We start from the raw sequence: 21,677 nt of genomic DNA, 5'->3' as shown, positions 1-21,677 counted from the left end.
CTTCAATACATGTACATGTCAAGTCATTCCATTTTACAAAAATATTATACGAAGAAAAAACTCTACTATGTTTATTATAAATATTATTAAAATGTTACATTTTAATGGGAGATGGGCAATTTTTTTTAGGAGAAAAATATCAATAAGAATTATTATCAATTTTACTTTTGGAAAAAAAATGTCAAAAGTGGTGTCCCAACACAAAAAACTCCTACTAATCTACATGGGTTAGGTATTTTGACTGCATAACATTATCATGAACAACATGAACAAGGAATGTTATTTCCCAAAAACTTTTGTTTAGGCATCAGTTTTCTTAATAAAAATATTTGTGTGTGTGATGTCTTTTTTACGTGTATGTGTTTTTTTAGGGCTGTATCAATATTTCGAATAATCAATACGTATCAATATTTAAGAATATATCGTATCGAAAATAGAACTTCCAAATACGTATCGGACAGGCAGATTTTCTTTTAATTCTGTGAAAAAGTTGGGAATTTCAATCACCAAAGGTTATATTTTTCACTGTTTTGAATTAAAAGTGATCAATAATGATATAATCATTAAGGAGATAGCACATCTTAGATAAATATACTACAAAATACATAAACATAGGCGTCGGAACCGGGGGGGGGGGGGGGCTAGGGGGGCTTAGCCCCCCACTTTTTTTGCAAAGATAGACATAGGCATTGAAAATTGGGGCTTACCTTTTTTCGTTGGGTTAGCCCCCCCCCCCCCTTACACACTTTCAATTAGCCACCTCACTTTCAACTTGCTTCCGACGCCTATGAACAACTTTATTTAACATGTTTTTTTTCACATTCATTAAAAATTTGAATTTGAAGTGTAATTTGTTATGACAGTGAGACAAGAACTTCAAAATGGGATATAAAACAATTAGTTTTTATAAAATTCATGCATGAATGAATTGTAAGACTTCTTTTATAGACTTGTTAAAGAATCCAATATATCGGATATCGCATAATAAAATATCGTATCGTATCATTTTTTTTTTTTGCTCAATACTAGTGTTTTTCTTAAATCATGGACATGGATCCCCCTCCTCCCCAACAAAATAAATAAATAAAATAAAAACAAGCAGTCTCATTGCTGCTATGCACAACATTTGAAAACATGCACTGGATGTCATAAAATTTCTAATTTTCTCAATGATAATTTTGACTACATACTTGATTTGTTTAGGATCTTTCTCTCAGTAATGAACTGCTGCTGCAACAGGTGTCAAGACCGGATAGAATACACTGAAACCAAAGGCACATTAGTTTATTTATCAAAACAATAAATTTCTCATTCATAATTTACTGTTATTTAGAAGTGTCTAATCTAGCATTTCAATAGGCTATAATAACTTTGACAAAGTTATTGATTAAATCTTTTATTTCCATTTTTTATGTAAACAATACATGGTATACATAAAGATTTATCATACATTTAAATAAATATTTGCACATGTACCTTGATACATCCTTAATAGTGAGGGACTGCAACATCCTGTTTTTATCCAGCAAAGTTGTTTTTCTGTTTCATGACTATACTCAAAATTGACATCGAGAACATGGGTTTGCTATGTTTGAGAGATCCACATGCCCAAAGTCTGATAACACACCCACAATCATTTCAGTGTGGAGTGTCTTGATTGACATTTCTTCAAATAGTGGCACTGTGTTTCCATTCAGTAGGTCAATTGCACATGAAAAGCTTGTTTTAATTGACTAGCAGGACTAGTATTCATCAGAAGACAATGTACTGTAGTTTGATTGAATGGGGAACTAAGAAATGGAGAAATTGACAATGATATAATGTGATACGGACAAATAATTATTCTTGTTCAAGCACTTGAGGTATGCGATGATGATTTGTATAAACAAACCGGGCCGGGATACATATCAGTAGAGACACATCTTTGTAATATTGTTTGATTTTCCATTAAATGAGTGGATGTTCAATCGAATAGAATTGATTGGTCATTTACATTTGAATCTCGGATGAAATAAACTAGAAAAGCTAAGGGTAAGGATAGTTAGTTTCAATTTTTATCATTTCATATAGATAATAAATACAATTTTAAATATTTAAGAAAATTGTCATTGTTACATTTCTTTTTATAATTTCTACGTGTATGTTTTATACGGCAGCTTTATATCAAATTGGTGGTAAATTTATATGTGTTCAGGAGAATACAGTATAACTTTTTGACTGATTGATTGTTGTAGTTCTGTATGTCTCTTTGAGGAAAATGTCACTTGTATGAGAGGTCAGCTGATGCTGGTGAAGGCTTCAAATTTAGACCTTTACTTATTCGCATGATACTCAGGGCAGTTGAGCAGTGAAGGTTCTCTGGCGTGCAAACACCTCAGACATGGTGCGCCTGTTCGAGGTCTCATTTGAAAAACCTGCAACTTAAACTTCAAAGTACCAAACATGTTGTGAAGGAACAGTTTCTACCTATATTCCTTTTACCGGTATCATTTTTGCAACCAGGGCACGAACCCGAGATCACAGAGAGACTTATCGAGCTACATGACAGTACTTTACACACACTGTATTCTCTCCCAGTTCCCTTTACCATATGAAATTAAGGCTCATAAATCATGACTGCATTTTGCTTTACTTAAGTTGCAGGTTTGCATCTTTAAAATAATAAATGATATTTATATTTACAAGCAATATGTGCAAATCCAGGATTTATTTTTTCAAGGGGGGGGGGGGTGTTCCACACCTTTACACAAGAATGTACATGTGGGCCTATAAACATAGCTCTTTTTCAGTGTTCCCTTTCCTACAAAAAATGTCTATTAATTCATAAGTTAACGGGAATCTTTATTGATAGATGGAAACGAATCATATGATTGACACATCACTCAAATAATGATATACATTTAAAATAATTCTTTATACTTGATCCAGAAGAATTACCAAATGAATGGTGAACCATGAATGAAACATGTCAAGCTGTACAGGAAATGCAAATTGATTATGAATCTTTGCACTCTGTCGCTTTAAAATTATTGTGGTTAAAATGCATAAAAACCACCACATTTACAAAAATGGTTACAAATTCATCAATTTTCTACCTTCTCATATAGCATCGCTTAAGGAAGCTCTAAACACTAAAGAGAACTGCTTTTTGGACTTTGAGAAAAATATATCATATAAAAATGCACATATTCAGTGTATCTAGTTCGTTTTCAACATAGGGTACCTGCCTTATTTCTGCAGAAAAAATGTTCAAAGACAATGAAATATTTTTGAACAGAAATCACTGTTGTTTACTTGCATTTGAAAAATTAATGGAATTAATGTATTCAATTACTTAATCTTGGTCTAACATAACATTAAGAATACTTTAATTCATAAGAAATTGTGTCATTTACTGTACATTCCCATTTATACTATTTTTTGTTCTAAGGGCAGATCACTCTAACTCAATAAAACTACCCTACAAATAGAACTCTTTAGTGTGCAGTGTTTAGAGCTTCCTTAAAGAAACCCATATACTTGAAGACACATTGACCAACATCTTTTTCTCAGTTTCCTACAAAGTATAATTTTTTTTTTTATATAAATTTTAAGCAGACAATATCTTTCTTTGTCCAGAGCAGTTTCATCCTTGATGTTTGATCTTGTGATCTTAAAATCAACAGGAGTCATCTACTCCTTAGGGGATACCAGCGTACTTTCCTCAAATCCGCTGTTTTCATATATAAAAAGTTAAAATTTAAAATGGGAAGAGGAACGTTTCTCAGATATGTTATGTGTTCAGGCTTATGAAGCCAGTGTCAACAGATAGGAGAGGATAGTTCCTCTTATGAAGCCAGTGTCAACAAATAGGAGAGGAACGTTCCTCTATGAAGCCAGTACCAACAAATAGGAGAGGAACGTTCCTCTATGAATCCAGTGTCAACAAATAGGAGAGGAACGTTCCTCTATGAAGCCAGTGTCAACAAATAGGAGAGGAACGTTCCTCTATGAAACCAGTACCAACAAATAGGAGAGGAACGTTCCTCTTATGAAGCCAGTGCCAACAGTTAGGAGAGGAACGTTCCTCTTATGAAGCCAGTGTCAATAGGAGAGGAACGTTCCTCTTAACATTTCTCTTATGAAGCCAGTGTCAATAGGAGAGGAACGTTCCTCTTACGAAGTCAGTGCCAACAAATAGGAGAGGAATGTTTCTCTTATGAAGCCAGTGCCAACATTCAGGAGAGGAACGTTCCTCAGATTCATTGGGTTAAGATTCATGTATATATTGTTAATATTTTAAAATGGGAAGAGGAACGTTCCTCAAATGTTCAGTGTATTTAGATTGATGTTTGTTGTATCATTGATTAGAATTGGTAGAGGAACGTTCCTCAAATATAATCTGTATTAGGGTTCATGGATATAGTATGTATTATCAATTGAAATTGATAGAGGAACGTTCCTCGTATAGCATTGTATATACAAACACATATTTATTATAAGCAATCTGAAAAAAAGAGGAACGTTCCTCAAATACAGTTTTTGTGCATAGAACTAAGGAGACAACGGGGAAGATTTCTGATGAAGAGGAACGTTCCTCTCTTAAATTGCACTTAAAGTGGCGAATTTCTCAGAAAGCTCCCTTGTAGAGGCTCACTTATTGACTTTTAGACCATTTTCGACTTCAGATTTGAAAAATCAGGTTTAAAAAAGGAATTTTGATTTTCTCTTTTTGATTTGGATTGTGTTTTTTATAGAAAATTAAAATTGAATGGCTTATTTGTTTGCCAGAATTAGCTGAAATAGATCTTACGATTAAGAAAAAAGGCATTTTGTTAGTTAAAATTTCAAGTAATTGGGCTTAAGTTGAAATATGTGTGACCTTTACCAAGTATTTAATTTATTTATTAAGTAGTGCTCTCAATTTGGGAAAACAGCAGTACTTTTCAAGCTAAAGAATATTCCTTTATATATATTCAAAAAGTGGTTATTCTATTTAGTGTACAAGTATGCCCTTGCAGAAAGGTGATTTAATGAGGGACCTCGATGTGAAAATGCCAATCCTGTGCACAAAAACACAGTGAAATTAATTCAATACATTCTCCCGATTACTATTGAAAAATTGCAAACAAATGTTTCACATTGGTATTGATGGTCTATCGAATATCTGTTGATGATATTCTGCCTAATAATAAAATACATTTTTTACTGTGAAAAAATAGATGATCCGCCTCTCATTGCACATAAAATGCGTCAAATTTTACCTCGAAGACGTTATATCGACAAGTGCATTGCGATTAATGACTTCTTTATGATTAAACTAGCGACATAAATGAATGTAGTGGTAAGATTTGATGTAGTTCATTACTCTTACACAGTATAAAATCGCAAGTTATTTCATTTTATCTTATTGTAAGGAATTGCAATTTTTGTGTGATGTCACAGTACACTTTACCCCTATAAATTAGGCCCCGCCCCTTTAAGCAGTCATAAAAGTGTTGCGCATCAATAACATTGTATAACATTGCAGAAATGCCTTTTCTGATTATACATTAATAATCCCCCCCCCCCCCGAAAAAAAAAAAATAAACCACCCTGCCACCTTTTGTAATTGCGGTATAGGGTATCTGTCTTTATGGCTAGAATAGACAACACTTCAGTCTTGAACTAACATAATTTGACATGTGCAGTCTTAATTATCATCTACATTGTATTAATTTCTAAGCCAAGAAATGCTACTGAAGTAGAGCCTATTGTTTTTACCCGACATGGTTTCTGGCAGTTCGTATTCCATTAACGGGAATTTTAACTTTGTGGGAAATAAAGAAATGTCCCCTCTAAAAACACGTGTGCCATTTTGAAATGTCTCCAACTAGATTTCGTGATGAAACACAATTGGCGATCAAAATTTTATGTAAGAATACATAGGAAAAATCGGAGTTGGTTCAAATCATGACACCGGTTGTAAATGTTGGGGTCAGAATGGGCAATTATATTTTGACATAGGAATATATACAGAAAAAATATAAAAAAAAAATCGCATTTTATCTCTGTAATAGATATTAAGGTTTGAGGTATTGATGAAATTATTTTTATCAAACTTTGTGCTGAACAAAGATTACTCTTCATTCCCACACTTTGCACAAGCAAATCACACGAATTAAGCTTGGGTGCATTTAGAAGTGTTCCTAATTTTAGATATAGTATAGTATTGGAGTGGTATAAATGGATAAAGAAAATCGGACAGTTGCATATGCACATTATTAAATATATCTGTATCTATCTGTACATGTTTTTCTAAGAAACTAGTACACCAAGAAACACAAGTACCCCATTTCCCTATCCCTTAATCTCTGACAGGCAGATTTAAAAAGAACTGAATAAACATCAATCCTTAAATTGAAATGAATGTTTCGGCACACAGTATGCTTTCTCTCCTTTTGTTTTTCAGACATGTTTTAATATTGAATCACTTTTTAAACTTTTTCATAAAACTAGTAAGGGTATCCTTTTGTTCAGGATTTAACTACTTCTGCGTTTTAATATTCGATGCTAAAGTGTTTTTTCCGTACCACTTTCTGTCAGTTTTCTTTTTCTATCTTGATTTTCTTCATGTATGATTTTTACGATACTGCTAAGTGTTTTACTAAATTTAATATTTTTCTTCCGTGTAAAAACATTTCCCTTCTCTTTATCGTCTTTCACTATCTTTTCTTTTCCAGTCACGCAAAGTTTCCAGAAAGTTTCCCACACTCAGATAAGTCCATTCAATTTATCTTTCTTTTTTTATTTGGAAATCCTATCATAAAGTTATCTTATTATTATTACATGTAGCACATAAGTTTCAAATACATCTCAAACGCTGGGATAAAGATTATAGTTATTTTGCAAGGTTCTTCAGTCCCACATATTCTGTTCTTATAATCAAGAAAACATCCGCGAATTAAAATGTCATCAATACCTTAGTAGATTGTATGAAAGATAGTATATCTGACACATTTTTCTTCAATCATTTCTAATTCTCGTTCCTTGAGAAGCATGACTATATTTATCCTGTTTCCCTGAGTTGGTATTTGCTATTTTGTAACATATTTTCATCGTTATTGAATTCTGTTCCCGATAAGATCGTTCATATCGCGTCTCATCAGGAATCGTTTTTGCATACATTGGCGTTGTTTGATTAAGATATGTCCTTTTTTAACAAAATGAAATATTTAATTAATGCATGCTTTGACTCGTACACCACCACAAAAGGTTGCTTCCAATATTGTTTGCCAGCCCTGTCTGACTGCCTACAGATCTTACAATCACAAGATGAAAAACCGCATACTTTCAGAGATATTTTTGATAAACATTCATTTTAACGCTATTGTAAACAAAATCGCTGTTTTGTTTTTTTTTTTTTTTTTTTTTTTTTTTTTTTTTTTTGGGGGGGGGGGGGGGGGTCCGTTGATACGTGCTTTTACAATCTATTTTTCTTTCCTAAAATCGTTTAAAAACATTTTTCTTCCAATACATATAATAATTAGGAAATAAGAAATCATTTTCAATCGATTTATTTGTGCCTAATCATTCATGGGATCCCTATTGTTTAAGTCGTCAAAAGTATACAAAAGTATACAATACAAATGCTAAACAAAGAAGTGGCTAATTGCGTTAAAAGTGAAGTAATTGGTCTTTTCATGTATTTTGATGCTTTTATGTCTATCGTACCCTTTTTCACTGGCTCTTTGGAATTTTGAATCTGCATGACTAATCTGAAGTGGTAGAGAGAAATTTATGGAAGCCTATTTATGAAAACTACAACTAAATAAAAAACTAAATAACAAAAGAAAATCTTTACAAAAAATTGAAAAAATATAAATAAATAGAAAACTAAATCACAAAAAAATCTTAATTACAAAACTCGAGTCAATTAACTACAGAAACTTGAAAATAGGATTTCTGTTATTGACAATAATATCTTGAAAACATTTAAAATTTCTGTCACTGTTAAAGAAACTTTTTTCTTAATCTGGAAAAGCAGTTTTGAGATAATCTTATACTGATTGAACCATATACAATTGATTTTAAAGTCTGAAGATCTGCTTATCTTTGAGAAAGGACAGCAGCTCTACATTCTCAAACATAATATCATGGCGTTTAAAGCCATAAAGATGATACATCAGTTATTAAACCATTAGTTCCAGACATTTCTGCCCAGTTGGATTTTCCATGTTACTGGTTACTACAACGTAGATTTCACCTTTTTATCCTTCAAATAAAGTATTGCATTTTTATAGAAGAGTTGGAACACTTTTGTAAAACGAATGATTTTGCTTAAATTCCTGTGAGTTACTTTCTTATTATGGTGATGTACTTAAGGTATGTCATCCCTCTGTTCACTCGTTTAAAATTATTCCTTAACGCTGATGATTTTCCAAATGAAATCGATCTGATTCACAATTAAAACGCATACAATTTCAACATACCTTGAAGAGCAAAATTTCACAGAAATGGCCTGTAAACTTGACAATTTTATCAAAGAATAATTATAGTAATTTATACCAGTTGGAGTAATCTCTGTTATCAGCGTATCAATGAACCTTGAAAGAATTGTAAATGTAAGATAGGAAGGGCTAATAATAAAAAAAAAATTCATGCATGATAATAAAATAGCTGTTTATATTTACATGAGGTGATTGGTATCGCAGATTGAATTCTTTGTTAGAAGTTATGAAATAATTATACATTTATAATTTCATGGCATCAATCAGAAGTCACTTCGCAATCATACAGTCATTCATATTGGCGACAATCAAACCAGTTACTTGAGGATAAAATACGTTTTACTGCAAATTTATGCTTTAGTTTGTTTTGATATTATATCAAAATTGTGGCATTACACATTGTGATTTATATGTTTCCCAAGGCTTACTGCATAACATGTAAATTTTTCAACTCAGATAACCACCCCTATGTTATCATTCCTGGTCTCTTTTTCTTCTTTTCTCTGACACGTATGATAAAATTTGAATACATAGGAAAAAAGGTATTCATACCTTTACACACACGGAATTCCCAGTTAATAAAATCAAGGTTTTAAAAGAACTCGAAAATATGGAAATATGTTCAGGAACTTAAAATCCTATAGGGTTTATTCTTATCATTAAGAGTCTCCTTTGTCACAAATATCTTTTCATTGTCATCTGGGGATCTAAAATCAAGAAAGCGTTAATGCAATCTTTTTTTTTTAAATTACAGGAACAGTGTACTTCATGTAATATTTAAAAATTGTTTTAAATGTTTACTATATAATAAATATTATATATGAAGATAACGAACAGTGCTCAAGTTCAAAGGTTCATTTAAACAATAAAAATTGCGAGCAGAGGCAAAATGGACCTCTAAAAGCAGAGGAAAAATTAAGTGCCATGGAGGAGTAAGCATCCCCTGTCGACATTCAGTCAACATTCGACTTAACAGAGGAATGTGTTTGCAAACAAGGTCATTGTATTGACCTTAAAATTGCAAAATGCTGACTGTATACGATATTGTTTATATCCTTTAATCATTTGTTTATATTCAATAATCTCCCTGGTTTAAGAATTTGTACAACATGCTCTTCCGTTTCGTACCAACTGGGAAACAAAAAACTCATATGCAGGTGGTAATGGTATATTTACAAAAAGTATAGATGCATGATGCATCGTAATCGACACACATCGGAACCAAGTCTCAACCTGCAACAGCCAAGGAAAATCGGTAAAAGGAAAAAATGATTGGACTGCATTTTATGGAGATTGTGACTTTTTTATTCCGCTACCACCATATCACGTAGTGACTTCTTACTCAGTAAGAAAACGGGAGGTAATTTAGTTTAGCACCTGTGTTTTAAACATTAGCCATTAACTGACTTTTATGGGGAAGTTTTCGTGAAGATTATTCATAAAATGTATTGTTCTATATAAAAAGGGTGTTAAGATAGTTCGTTCCATAATGAAATATTTTTGAAAATTTCAAAGTAGTGTTTTACTGAAAAGATTAATTTTCCAGTCTGACAAAATCACACGATTTTGCTTTCGATTTATAGCAATTGATTTCTAGGCGGAATTATAGGATTTTTTCCATATGAAAATATATATAAACATCTTTAAATCACCCAAATGAAAGAACTACTGGTCATTTTTCTTTTTTCATAGCTTTTCTTGCATCATACAACTTTTGAGATTAGGTAAAAGAAAGATGAGTCACTTTTCAAAAGAATAGGTTGAATTTCCATACTGACTTGATAAATTTTGCATAAATATTTGAAAGGATATATTGAACTTTGTGCTTAAGATATTTCACAAATTCGCTGCATCCCTGATTTTTCTGCACATGCATCGTCTGTTTCAATACCTGCCCTCCACTTTTCGTTTCATCAAAACCCAGTTAAAACCTTACCAGTAGCGAGAATAGACTCCGTGAACGTGAAATATCACAATTTTGATATCTCCTCATTGTATTTCTTTTCAAGAATGACAGAAATACACAAGAATCGGTAAATAGCTGCAATAAGTATTGATGGATATGAATTTTAATTTTAAGTGATTTCTATAATTATTTTAAAATAAATGTGTGATTTGTTTTTATCTTTAGACTCTGGTTTTACATTTTAATCAGTTTATTGGTGAAGGTGTCACAAGAATTCAACTCCTTTGAATTAGCGATACATCTCGATAAGGACACCAAAATCGTATTGAATTTCCTCTTGTACAAATATATAGGTCTCTGAATCTTCGACTTTCTTGTAAAAGTATATGTCTAAGCATTCCAACTTGGCTGAAAATCAACATGTTGATTTCTGTCTCCACTGCTGGCAAGTATAATTATTTGTAAAAAGTAGAAAAGAAAGTTTTTGGTTCGGCCTACATTGGTACAGTTGTGTTGATATTTCTGAGTGAAATTTATTTCAGAGTGCAAAATGGGTTTCGGTGTTTTGAGCATAGTGAAGACAAGAGGATTCTTCGTGCTATCCTTAACCAGATGGTGGTAATTTCAACTATATGTAAAGACTCTCTCCACAAAACTGATTTCTCCAAATCTAGATTGCTGACCTAATCATGGGTAAGCATTCATAACAGGTGTAAAGACCTTGCAATAAAAGTTCTTGTTAATTACATAATCTATGCTTATATTGGTTACAAAATGCACTTTATTGTAATCATAAGGATATAGAAAAAATGAATTGATAATTGATGTTATCAACCAATGTTTTAGTGAAGCCTAAAGGATTGAACAACCATTCCTGCTACTGCTGCAATTTGTTTTCGACCAGCTTCCCCTATGATCAAATTTTAAGATGTGGAAATATCTTGTTCGTGTACCAATCCCCCATTCGAGATTAGCACAATATTTTGTATTAGATTTTGTTTTGCACATCGTTAAGGAGGAATACTTGTTTTAAGTTATTCTCATACATTAGAATAATGAAATAATCCCCTATTCCCTATGTTTTTGATAATATATCATAAACGTTTACTCTCTCTTGTCGGACAATTGTTATGCTTTATGTCTAGAAAAAGAAATAAATAAGCTGTTATGCTTGTCCACCATTCGTTCTACGAATCTGCAGAGCACTATTTATATGTACATTGTGTTCCTTTTAGAGCTCCTTTAAGAGAGATAAAAGGTTTGATTAAGCATTTAAGGCATTTATGGAGTTAAACCGGGGAGAAGTTTATGAGATATTTTTTTTAGTTTTTGTGCAAGTGTTTTAGTTGCTGACTCTCACTAAAGCATTTTCATTCAAGAATTAGGGTACCCTAAAAGAAATTTTATCCATACTCAAATCTGCAAGTTTAGGTTTCGCCAGCGAGTAATAAGTTCAAAATAATTTTGACTTTGATATAGCTTGTGTATGTTCAAGCATCCTTAAAAAAGTAACGGAAATTATTTCAAAATTTTATTCGCAATTGAAACAGTCATTTTACATGCATTTTGAAAATAGACTTTGACTACGAAATGCTCTTTTGTCATCAATATTTATGTGGTGTTCTTCTGTGCTATCTAGAAGTAGCTTATTTTGTATCCCGAGAAATAAGTGTACTTGTCAGCGTACATGTATCCAGCCGTTATATAAAATGTTCTGATCCATACTTTGTTTCCTCTCTTCAGTTCATAAAGCAAATGTCCCGAGGTACTGACATGATTGCTTTGCTGGTGATAGACACAAGTCGAGGCTTTCCTCACACCATCAACCACCGCCTCTATATAAACAGACGATTTCTTGGTGGTAATAAACGTCCACTCGAAGAAGTAGACACCGTCCTCTGGTGCTGTAAAGATACCTGTTTTGGGATCATATCCTTTACCTTTATTCAGTAAGACGTCCTCATATTTTATGATTGTGTTTACGGGAACGTTACTGAGGTGAGATTTAATGGCGGCGTGGAAGGCAATCACATGACCAACTGAAGCACAACCTACAATATCAAACATTTAAAATGACATTATCAAATAAAAGTATCACAATGTGAATATATATGTAATGGATATATGCCGAATACTGTTCTATATGTAAAATTATTAGACTGTTTGAGGCCCGTTAGGGCCGAAAACAGTCTGATAATTTTACATATAGAATTGTATGAGGCATATATCTTACTTAAAACATTGCTATTTAAATGTCCAAAAGTTACCTGGAGGAGTCCGATAATTACACAATAGGAGTTCAGGCATCAATAGTTTCCTACCTGAAACCATCTAATAAGTAGACAAAAGAAAAGAGAAAGTTTTTTTTTTAAGACAGTAAAATCAGTGAGTGAACTCTTTTGTTTCATTCATTCAATGGCAGTCGTTTGGCTTAGCAGGAACTATGGACAGTGGTCAGGTGATGAGGGATTTTTTTTATGATTCGGAATTTTTTTTTTTTTTTAAGTGCGTTTGACATTGATACAGATACAGTGTTGGATGATATCTTCGAAATGCATTTAAAGTAATAATGCAGATTTTTATCTAAATTTTGATTGGATGATATAATGAAAATCTTGGGTTTAAAAAAGTGCGGTCATCATGGTCATTGGCGAACAAACCTCGTTAAATGAAGAGATTCGCAGACTGGTTCTGTATCAGAAATGGATTTAAATTGGCTTATTCCCAGTGATGTATCGAAAAAGCTTTGCAAAAAAAAAAAAAAAAACTGAATGGAAAGTGTTACTTTTGAGGAAGTTTAAGACTCCAATTTCTTCTTGGATTTGCTATTTTTAACAACTTAATTTCCTCGCGTTCGCTTACCCTGAACTTTTTCTCCCTACCTTTTTTTTGGTTTCTGGACAAATTAAACCTTGATTTCACTCTTGTTGTTGTTTTTTAACTACTGTCCGATTTTGTTATCACTGCCGTCCGATAATGTATTATTGGACTGCTAATCATTATTATCGGACGACTACAGGTAAATTTTTAGACTGCAAGAACAAAGGCATGACGTCACAGCAATGTTTTAAATATATATACAGACCCTGAAACGTGCTACTACCCCAAAAAAGCGTGTAACTTTCGTGCTCTTTTCGTTTCGTGCAAACCGTGTAGCGTTTCGTGTAAACCGTGCAGCGTTTCGTGTAAGCTCCAAAGCGTTTCGTGCAAACCGTGTAGCGAGCGTGCGAGAAGCGTGTGAGAAACGTGCGACTTTCGTGTAAGAACCGTGTGAGAAACGTGCGACTTTCGTGCAAGAATCGTGTGAGAAACGTGTAGGATTCATTCGGAAGTCAATTCATTTTAAATATGGCTATCGATGGGTCAGGATGTCAAATAGTGTTGTTTATAACTAATATTATTCGGAGATATTATACTGGATGTATTTTAAGAGCGAAATTAAAAAAAAGTATGAGAACAACAAAATAAAATTACACGGTATTGTATATTTAATTTGTTTTTCTTTATTTTTTCTCTCAAAAATAAATATGGACAGGAAATTTATTCAAATTAATTATATGTAATTACAGTGTTTGTGCAACATTTTTAATGAATTGATTTTAATGCACAATCGGAGTGATCATATCTTTTTTATTTTATTTTCCAAAGAAAGCAACAAACGAAATTTCAAACGAAATTTTATCAGGTCTCCGCTCTTGTCTATTTATTACCAGATTGTATTAAATAATCTTAATCAAAACTGTGTGTCATTAATAGTCTTCTAATACAAAGCATTGATTTATTAATAATTGAAAAATATGAGTATAATTCACATGCATTTACGAACGCAGGATAAGAAATTACCGAGGGGGTGTGGGTGTGGGCGCATTTCAAAAACGCAAGCTTTAAATTTCAATATTTATCGGTACCGGGTGTTAGAAAGCATAATTGACTTTGTTTTGTATAAAGAAATAAATACTTAATTTATATGGTGCATCGGATGCACCACTTAAAATAAATCTTCAACTTCCCATTTGCAATGTGCGAATGTGATCAATGTCATTTACGACAGCAACCATGGGCTCCGCGGGCTCCACTAGCAGGGAATTGAAAACTTGTTCTGCTTTTATCTTTTATCAATCATGTCTAAAATACACCCGAGAATAACGATTGAGTTTAAATTTGTGATATTAAATGCTTATTTTTTGGGTTTTTTTTTTTAATATTTAATTGGTACACATAATACCCTTGGATTTTATTTTTAATCGACCCGAATTTCCGTGATCAGTGGATTGTTCGGCAGTCACAATATAAAAGAGTTTAGAAATAAATTATAAATAACAATTACATATCAGTTGTCTTATAAATCAGGCAGCTTTAATTTGTATTTTTTAAAATATTGGAGTTTTCATGTAATGTACTTGGACATGTATACACGAAAATTGCATGGTAAGTTGTGCCGTGACTTTTTGTAAATTACATAAAATTTCCCCTCTACCGAGTTTTATAATGAAGGAATTTACAAGGTGATGGGTACATGTATATTGTTGTCATTTTAGGTACATGTAGAGAGAGATAATTATCCTTTATATCCCCTCCCCGCGGGTTTTTCTTCCATTCTTCCATATAGAATTCTAATGTTAAATTAAACTCTATGATAAAACGTTTAAATGTTAAAACTACCATTTGGTATAAAATGTTTTATTTTATTAAATCTCGCTGGAGACATGAATATTCTTAAGCACAGTTACTTGTTTTTTTAATAATTTTTTCCCGATAGTATAATTACTGAAATGACTGCCGGTGGTCTTTAGCCATGTCAGATTTACAGATACACAAGTAAGATCTCGGTAATCCCCCCCCCTCCTCCCTCCCGACCAAAAGAGAGAAAGAAAGAAAATGCATCTTCTTTTCTGGAATGTACTTATTAATTCTGCATATTAAAGAGGTGGACCTGAATTAATTAAATAAAATAAATTAATTGCTAAATCATAAGAAAATCGATCCGTTCACGGAAATAAACACAGTATAATATTTATTAAAATTAATTACTAAAGTTAGATTTCACTAATAAACGAGTTTTTAATATAATACTTAAAAAAAAATATGCCGAAAGAAATAATGAGGGGCAAATATAAATCTTACTCTTGCAGTGTAAAATTTAGAGAAAAAGGATGTACACTGACGATGATGGGCATATCACCTTAAAACAAGTGGATTACAAACAGAAAGAAAATCATGAATTATTAACTACCTAACTTTGAATATTTCTATCAGTTTATAAACATGTAGTACAGGAGTAGCGAGTGTTAATTTAAATCGTACTGTGAAAGATTGCGACTCTTAATTAATCTATATTTAACCCGTAAAAAAATAATGCCCTAGAGATTCCGAATAGAAAAACCAGATCGAGGCCAAAGCGTGCGAGAATCGTGTACAAAGCGTGTGAGAAACGTGTACAAAGCGTTTCGTGCAGCCTTTCGTGTAAACCGTGCAGCCTTTCGTGCAAAGCGTTTCGTGTAAACCGTGTAGCGTTTCGTGCAAACCGTGTAGCGATTCGTGTAAACCGTGCAGCGTTTCGTGCAAACCGTGTAGCGAGCGTGTACCGTTCGTGCAGCGTGCGTTTGGGGTAGTAGCACGTTTCAGGGTCTGTATATATATATATATATATATATATATATATATATATATATATATATATATATATATATATATATATATATATATATATATATATATATATATATATATATATGCTTGACCTTTACCATGTATTTTATTTTTTTTTATTTAGTAATGCTCTCGATTTCAGTAAAACAGCAGCACTTTTCAAGTTAAAGAATGTTTCTGTTATGCATATTCAAAAAATGGTCAAGATCTATTAAATGTATGCCCTTGCGAAAAAGCAATTTATTGTGGCACCTCCGAGTGAAACATGCACACTCTGCACATAAAAATACGGTAGAATTAATTCAATACATTCTCTCGATAGTTTTTTTTTTTTAAATAATGGCACTAAACAAAGGTTTCAGATTTGTCATAATGGTCTACCTTAGATTTGCAAATGATATTCTGTTTAATAATAAAATGCGTTTTTCACTGTGGAAAAATTACTTGATCCACCTCTCACTGCACATAAAATGCGTCAAATTTTACCATGATGACGTCATGTCGACAAGTGCATGGCGGTCAGTGACTTGTTTATATCTTGCTGTGTGGGATTTAACTAGCGACAAAAATGAATGCAGTGGTAAGTATTGATGTAGATCATCACTCTTATGCAGATTAAAACCGCATATTATTTAATTTTCTGTTGTTTTGAGGAATTATTATATTTGTGTGATGTCACAGTAGACATTTCCAGTATAAATTTGGCCCCGCCCCCTTTATGCAGCCTTAACAGAGCTGCGGAGTACGTCGAGGGTTCTTGTTTGTCAGAAGTTTTCCTCGTTTATTTTTTGTTTGTTTGTATGTTGTTTAACGTCCCTCTCGAGAATTTTTCACTCATATGGAGACGCCACTATTTGCCGGTGGAGAGCTACAAATTTTGACCTATACTCGGCACTTACGGCCATTGAGCAGTGAGGGATCTTTTTCCTGCCAGCACCTTCTGCGACACGGGACCTCGGTTTATACGGTCTCATCCGAAGGACCGGTCTCCACGTCCCACAGTAGGATTCGAACCCGCGACGTAAGGATCAACTCCTTACTTCTTTCCTCGTTTAAGAAATTGCTCTAAGTAAAGTATTTTTGCGTTCCGAATCAACTTGGAGACATAGATTCTTCTATTTTGACATTAGAAAATATAAAACCCTACATTTACTTCATTCCTAAAGCATTTCAAAGATTTTTTTTATTTATATTTGGGTAGCAATAGCTACGAAGAATAGTGCATAAGAATTAGAGTATAAAATAAGAAGTCAGTGTTCTGTGTTGCAGCAACAAATGATTACCTTTCTTTGGTCCCCAACCAACTCGCTGGCAAACGCTCATATAACCATCGAATTCTTTGATGAACTTTGTCGGCGTTGATGTCTCTGCGACAATAAAGGTCGTATGAATAACCAAAAGGACTAACGTAAAAGCTGTTATCCGCAGTTTGTCTGTATACCTGTGAGATTATTAATATAGTTTTTTTTCCCTTAATATAATTTTCATAACTGTTCATATTTAATGAAATCTTTAAGCAAGAAAGAAAATTATTCGCTAAACATGAAGAATCTAAGGAATAAACCGAAATATCGGAGACGTGTTGCAGAAAAGGCTTAAATTAATACAAAACTTGAAGAAAAAAAATGAATTGAGTAAAAAGTATTTTAGAGGATAGAAAAGTACTCACATATGCATTGTTAAATAATTCTTCACTTCGCAAATATACTGCACAAAGTTAATAATAATATCTCTTAACGTTACAAATCGGAAAATATGAACAGTAGGATAACTTAAGTTTGTGGTCAATGTACATATAAATATACAGAAAAATGATATTATTTTCGTTTGCTTATAATTATGTATACGAACACGCAAAAGTCTCGTTTAAATCAACAGATTTTACATGCAATATCTTAAATTTCATTTAATCAATTTTTATCCTTTGTATACTATAGTAATGAAAGATACCAAACAATATGCATTAATGAATCAAAGCTTTAAATAAACAATAATTGATATACGGTTCACATTTCTTTTGTTTACATTGTAGCGTGTATTGGAGAAAAAAAGCACTGAGCTCGCATCTAACCCGTCAGGGTCCTGAGCAATTATTTCTATGCCCTCTAGTATGTTAATTGCAATTGCACAATACATTATCCTTGACAATAACAAATGGATAATATCTTCTATGTGATATGAATTGTCGTTTTTTTTTTCACTTTCAGATGAGTTGAGCTTAAAAAATTTCTTTCACCAGATCCACTTTATCAGATGTAGTTTCAAAATGAAACAAATGAAATGTTGAATGATATAGCTCAGAATCTCATTAATTAATACACACTGGAGAAAAGAAGTACTTAATTAAAGACTCAAATGGTTTTTCATCCAATTAGATAACAAAATATATGTAGATACTATCAATTTTGTGCCCATATGTAATATAAAGCAAAAAACTCCTGTCTACAGCAGCAATATTATAACGGTATTTATGTGACGCTTAAATCTAGAATTAGTGTATGGGGACCGTAATGCAGTTACAAAACATCTTAAACTTTTACTTGTAACTTATAAAAACAAGTGAAGCTAAACAAATATCAGTGGGTTTTTTTCCCCCATGAAATATATGGAGATAACAAACAGTATATACATCTAGTGTTACGCATACAGTCAAATTCACAAAAATGTGGTTGAATTCTGCGTAAATTCCGCTGCATTTTTTTCTAATTCAAATGTGAGGGTAAATCGGAATATACATGTACATGTACAGTCAATTACTTATATGCCTTCAACAATTTTTTGCATTAATTTTTCTAAGTATATTTATATAACATTAGTTATGCTGCTAAATATCAAATTAAAGACGCTTAATTCATAACCCCTGGAAAAAGGGCTCCGGTTATAGGGATTGGCTATTTCATTTATCGGCTCTATAAGAGACAACATGGTTAAAGATCTTTCTCATCAATGTAAGATTCGTACTTGAGAACATGATATCGATACTCTAATCTCAGTTACGACAGTCATTCCTTGTGGATGGTTACTTTTTTACTTGCCAAAAAATGTAGTTTAAATGCAATCCATTACAATTCTTTTTATATCTCAACATTATGTTCTTGCATATGTTAACTTAAGTACCATACATAGATTCATGTACCATAATATTTGTTCCCCCCAGATGTCAGTTAAATATCTGAATATCTCAACATTTAAGAAGATAATATCATTTCTTAGTCTCAGGTATCTCACTTTAAAACACTTTTTTGGAAATGCTGGAATATTTGCTAGGCCTAAAAAATTCAAAAATACGATTTCTTAATTCTGCCATTTCATCACAAACATTCCAAAGGATGAGGTATGTATCATACATACATTTTTCAAATTCCGAAATATCCAGCTGTTAGGGGAAATGTTTTGAAAATATCTTCCTCTATTCATTTGCATTGCTTTTAAATTGAATAAGCTTTTAATTTGTCTAAAATGTATGTGAAAGTGTTCAAATTTACAATTGTTATATTCAGAACCATTTGCAATTTCTTTAATAATTTACAAAGTGAAAATACGTTATTTACACGTACATTGCTAAACATGCTAAAGATTACTACATGGCTTTTTTCATTTCTTTTTAAAAAGAGTTTATTTTACTTCCGGAAAAGTAAGTATAGTATCCACCATGTATGAATGTGGCAGGAAGGTGCCAAACTCTGATCCATACTTTATTTCCCTTAACGAATTCATAAACCAAGTGGCCCGCAGAGTTGATAAATTTGGTTTGCTGGTTTTCTATGCACGATAGGGCATGATCCTCATTATCTACAGAAAGAGCTGTGTACACGGTCCCTCCCTGTCTGGACAGATAAGACCACGCAAAAGAATAGACACCAATTTTCGGTGCGGTAAAAATACCCGTTTCAGGATCGTAACCTCCACCTTTGCTTAACTGGACATTGTTGAATTTAATAGTAGTGTTCACAGGAACATCAGTGAGATGAGACTTTATGTTGACATGAAACGCAATGACATGGTTAGCGGTGCAATCTACACTAAGCAGAAATGAACAACGATTGAATATCATTTTAAAAGGAAAAATGAAGAGTAAAAAACATTTTTGCTTGATATTTATAAAACGATGCTGTTTTGAAATTATCCAAATGTCTTATTCAAATAAGGAGTTCGCTGGAAAAACAAACCTTGCTAAGGTTCCCAGCCAAGTTTCTTACAAGCACTTCTATAACCATTCATGTCTCCCATGAATTCAGCTGGAGATGCTGCTCTTACAGTGGACATTGTGACAGCGTAGACAAACAGCATAGTAGGAACAAAAGAGGGCCACGTAATTCTAATAGAAAAACTGTAATATTTCTTCTAATTCAAGAATAACATATAAGTTGTAACCATCGTACTGTTTATTTTGTTTTATTTATTTTTTATGCATTAGTGCGAAAATAATAACAAATCATTATTACTTGAAACAAGATCAGAACAATGAGAACTGCGTTTAAAAGATATAAATTCAGCAGATATATAAGTTGACCTGTGTCTGCAATATTTTAGCCTAATGGATTTCAAACGTTGCTATAGTTATCATCAGCGATTTAGTCATTCATACATGATTATATTAATTCTCTATATAAAGTTTGTGTCCTTAAACACGATAGTCATATCGTGATATGTAAGCATGTTTTAATGTAATTTGAAAACAATTTTAAATCATCAACAAATATATCATTCTTGGAATATAAAAGACTTTGGAAAATGTTATTGATGAGTTGCTATTCCTTTTTACAATCTACTCATTCTCACAATCAATAACATTACTTAAGTTTTAGAATTGGTTTTAAAAATTATTAAAAACTCACCCCATCCGCGCATATATATCTTAACAGTGCTCCTGGTTAGTGGCTGACAAAGCATTTAAATACTGGATGTTAATGGATCATCATATAAAATGTTATTGTACATAATGATAAATAGGATATATTTTCAGACAAATCAGGCATTACATCTTCCGACAGCTGCAGCAATATATATGGTACATTTGAACTAGTGTGTATCTATTCTAAAATGTCCTAGATTCCTTTTGCTTTGACAAAAAGTAGGGTAGCAATTCCAAAAAAGTAACCTTACTTCAATTTACCATGTAATGTGTTAATTGCTTCCAAAAAATTTCAAAAAATACAACAAAAATGAAAATTTGTTCTGTGTTCTACATCGACATTTGATTGCATAATTTTCTATGCTAAATAATTTCGGGAAAAACTCAAAACTCAAAACTGTCAATCAGAATAATGCTAGCGAGCAATCTAACGTGTTTATACACCCAATAAATTACAAATTTATTGATTGATTGTTTGTTTCTTTATTGTTTAACATGCACGTCCCATTCAAGAAATGTTCACTCATATAGAGACGTCACCACATACAGATGAACAAGTTAAGTCCTATACTCGGGACACAGGGCCAATGAACAGTGGGGTATCTTTATCGTGTCAATGCCTCCCGTGATACGGGGCATCGGTTTTAAAGGTCGCATTCGGAAGATCCAAAACTTTCATTTCGAAGTACTGATCGCAAGGACTTGGTGAAGAAATATTTACTACCTATTTTTTACCAACTTAGGTCTGTCGCGGCCAAGGCTTGAAACTACGATCATAATAGCACTACATGTAACATTC

The 21,677-nt window shown here is 32.6% G+C and overlaps 1 protein-coding gene and 1 pseudogene across 1 annotated transcript; both read right to left on the bottom strand.

Moving 5' to 3' along the window:
• Positions 1-11,975: 11,975 nt before the first annotated feature.
• LOC133195094 (complement C1q-like protein 2) lies at positions 11,976-18,159 on the bottom strand. The gene is made up of 3 exons (XM_061330971.1): positions 18,095-18,159; positions 17,307-17,464; positions 11,976-12,425 (listed from the first exon to the last, which is right to left on the bottom strand). The coding sequence occupies exons 1-3, from the start codon at positions 18,157-18,159 to the stop codon at positions 12,010-12,012; spliced, it is 639 nt and encodes a 212-aa protein (XP_061186955.1). The 3' UTR covers positions 11,976-12,009.
• A 1,365-nt stretch (positions 18,160-19,524) lies between these two features.
• Positions 19,525-20,952, bottom strand: LOC133195705 (collagen alpha-1(VIII) chain-like; annotated as a pseudogene).
• Between the last annotated feature and the right edge of the window lie 725 nt (positions 20,953-21,677).

Source organism: Saccostrea echinata, unplaced genomic scaffold (genome assembly GCF_033153115.1).
Source record: "Saccostrea echinata isolate AGI-Se365-2 ecotype Australia unplaced genomic scaffold, CSIRO_AGI_Sech_v1 ptg000029l, whole genome shotgun sequence".
Classification (NCBI taxonomy): Eukaryota; Metazoa; Mollusca; class Bivalvia; order Ostreida; family Ostreidae; genus Saccostrea; species Saccostrea echinata.
Note: the sequence above shows the minus strand (reverse complement) of the source record. Positions and strands in the feature narration are given on the sequence as shown.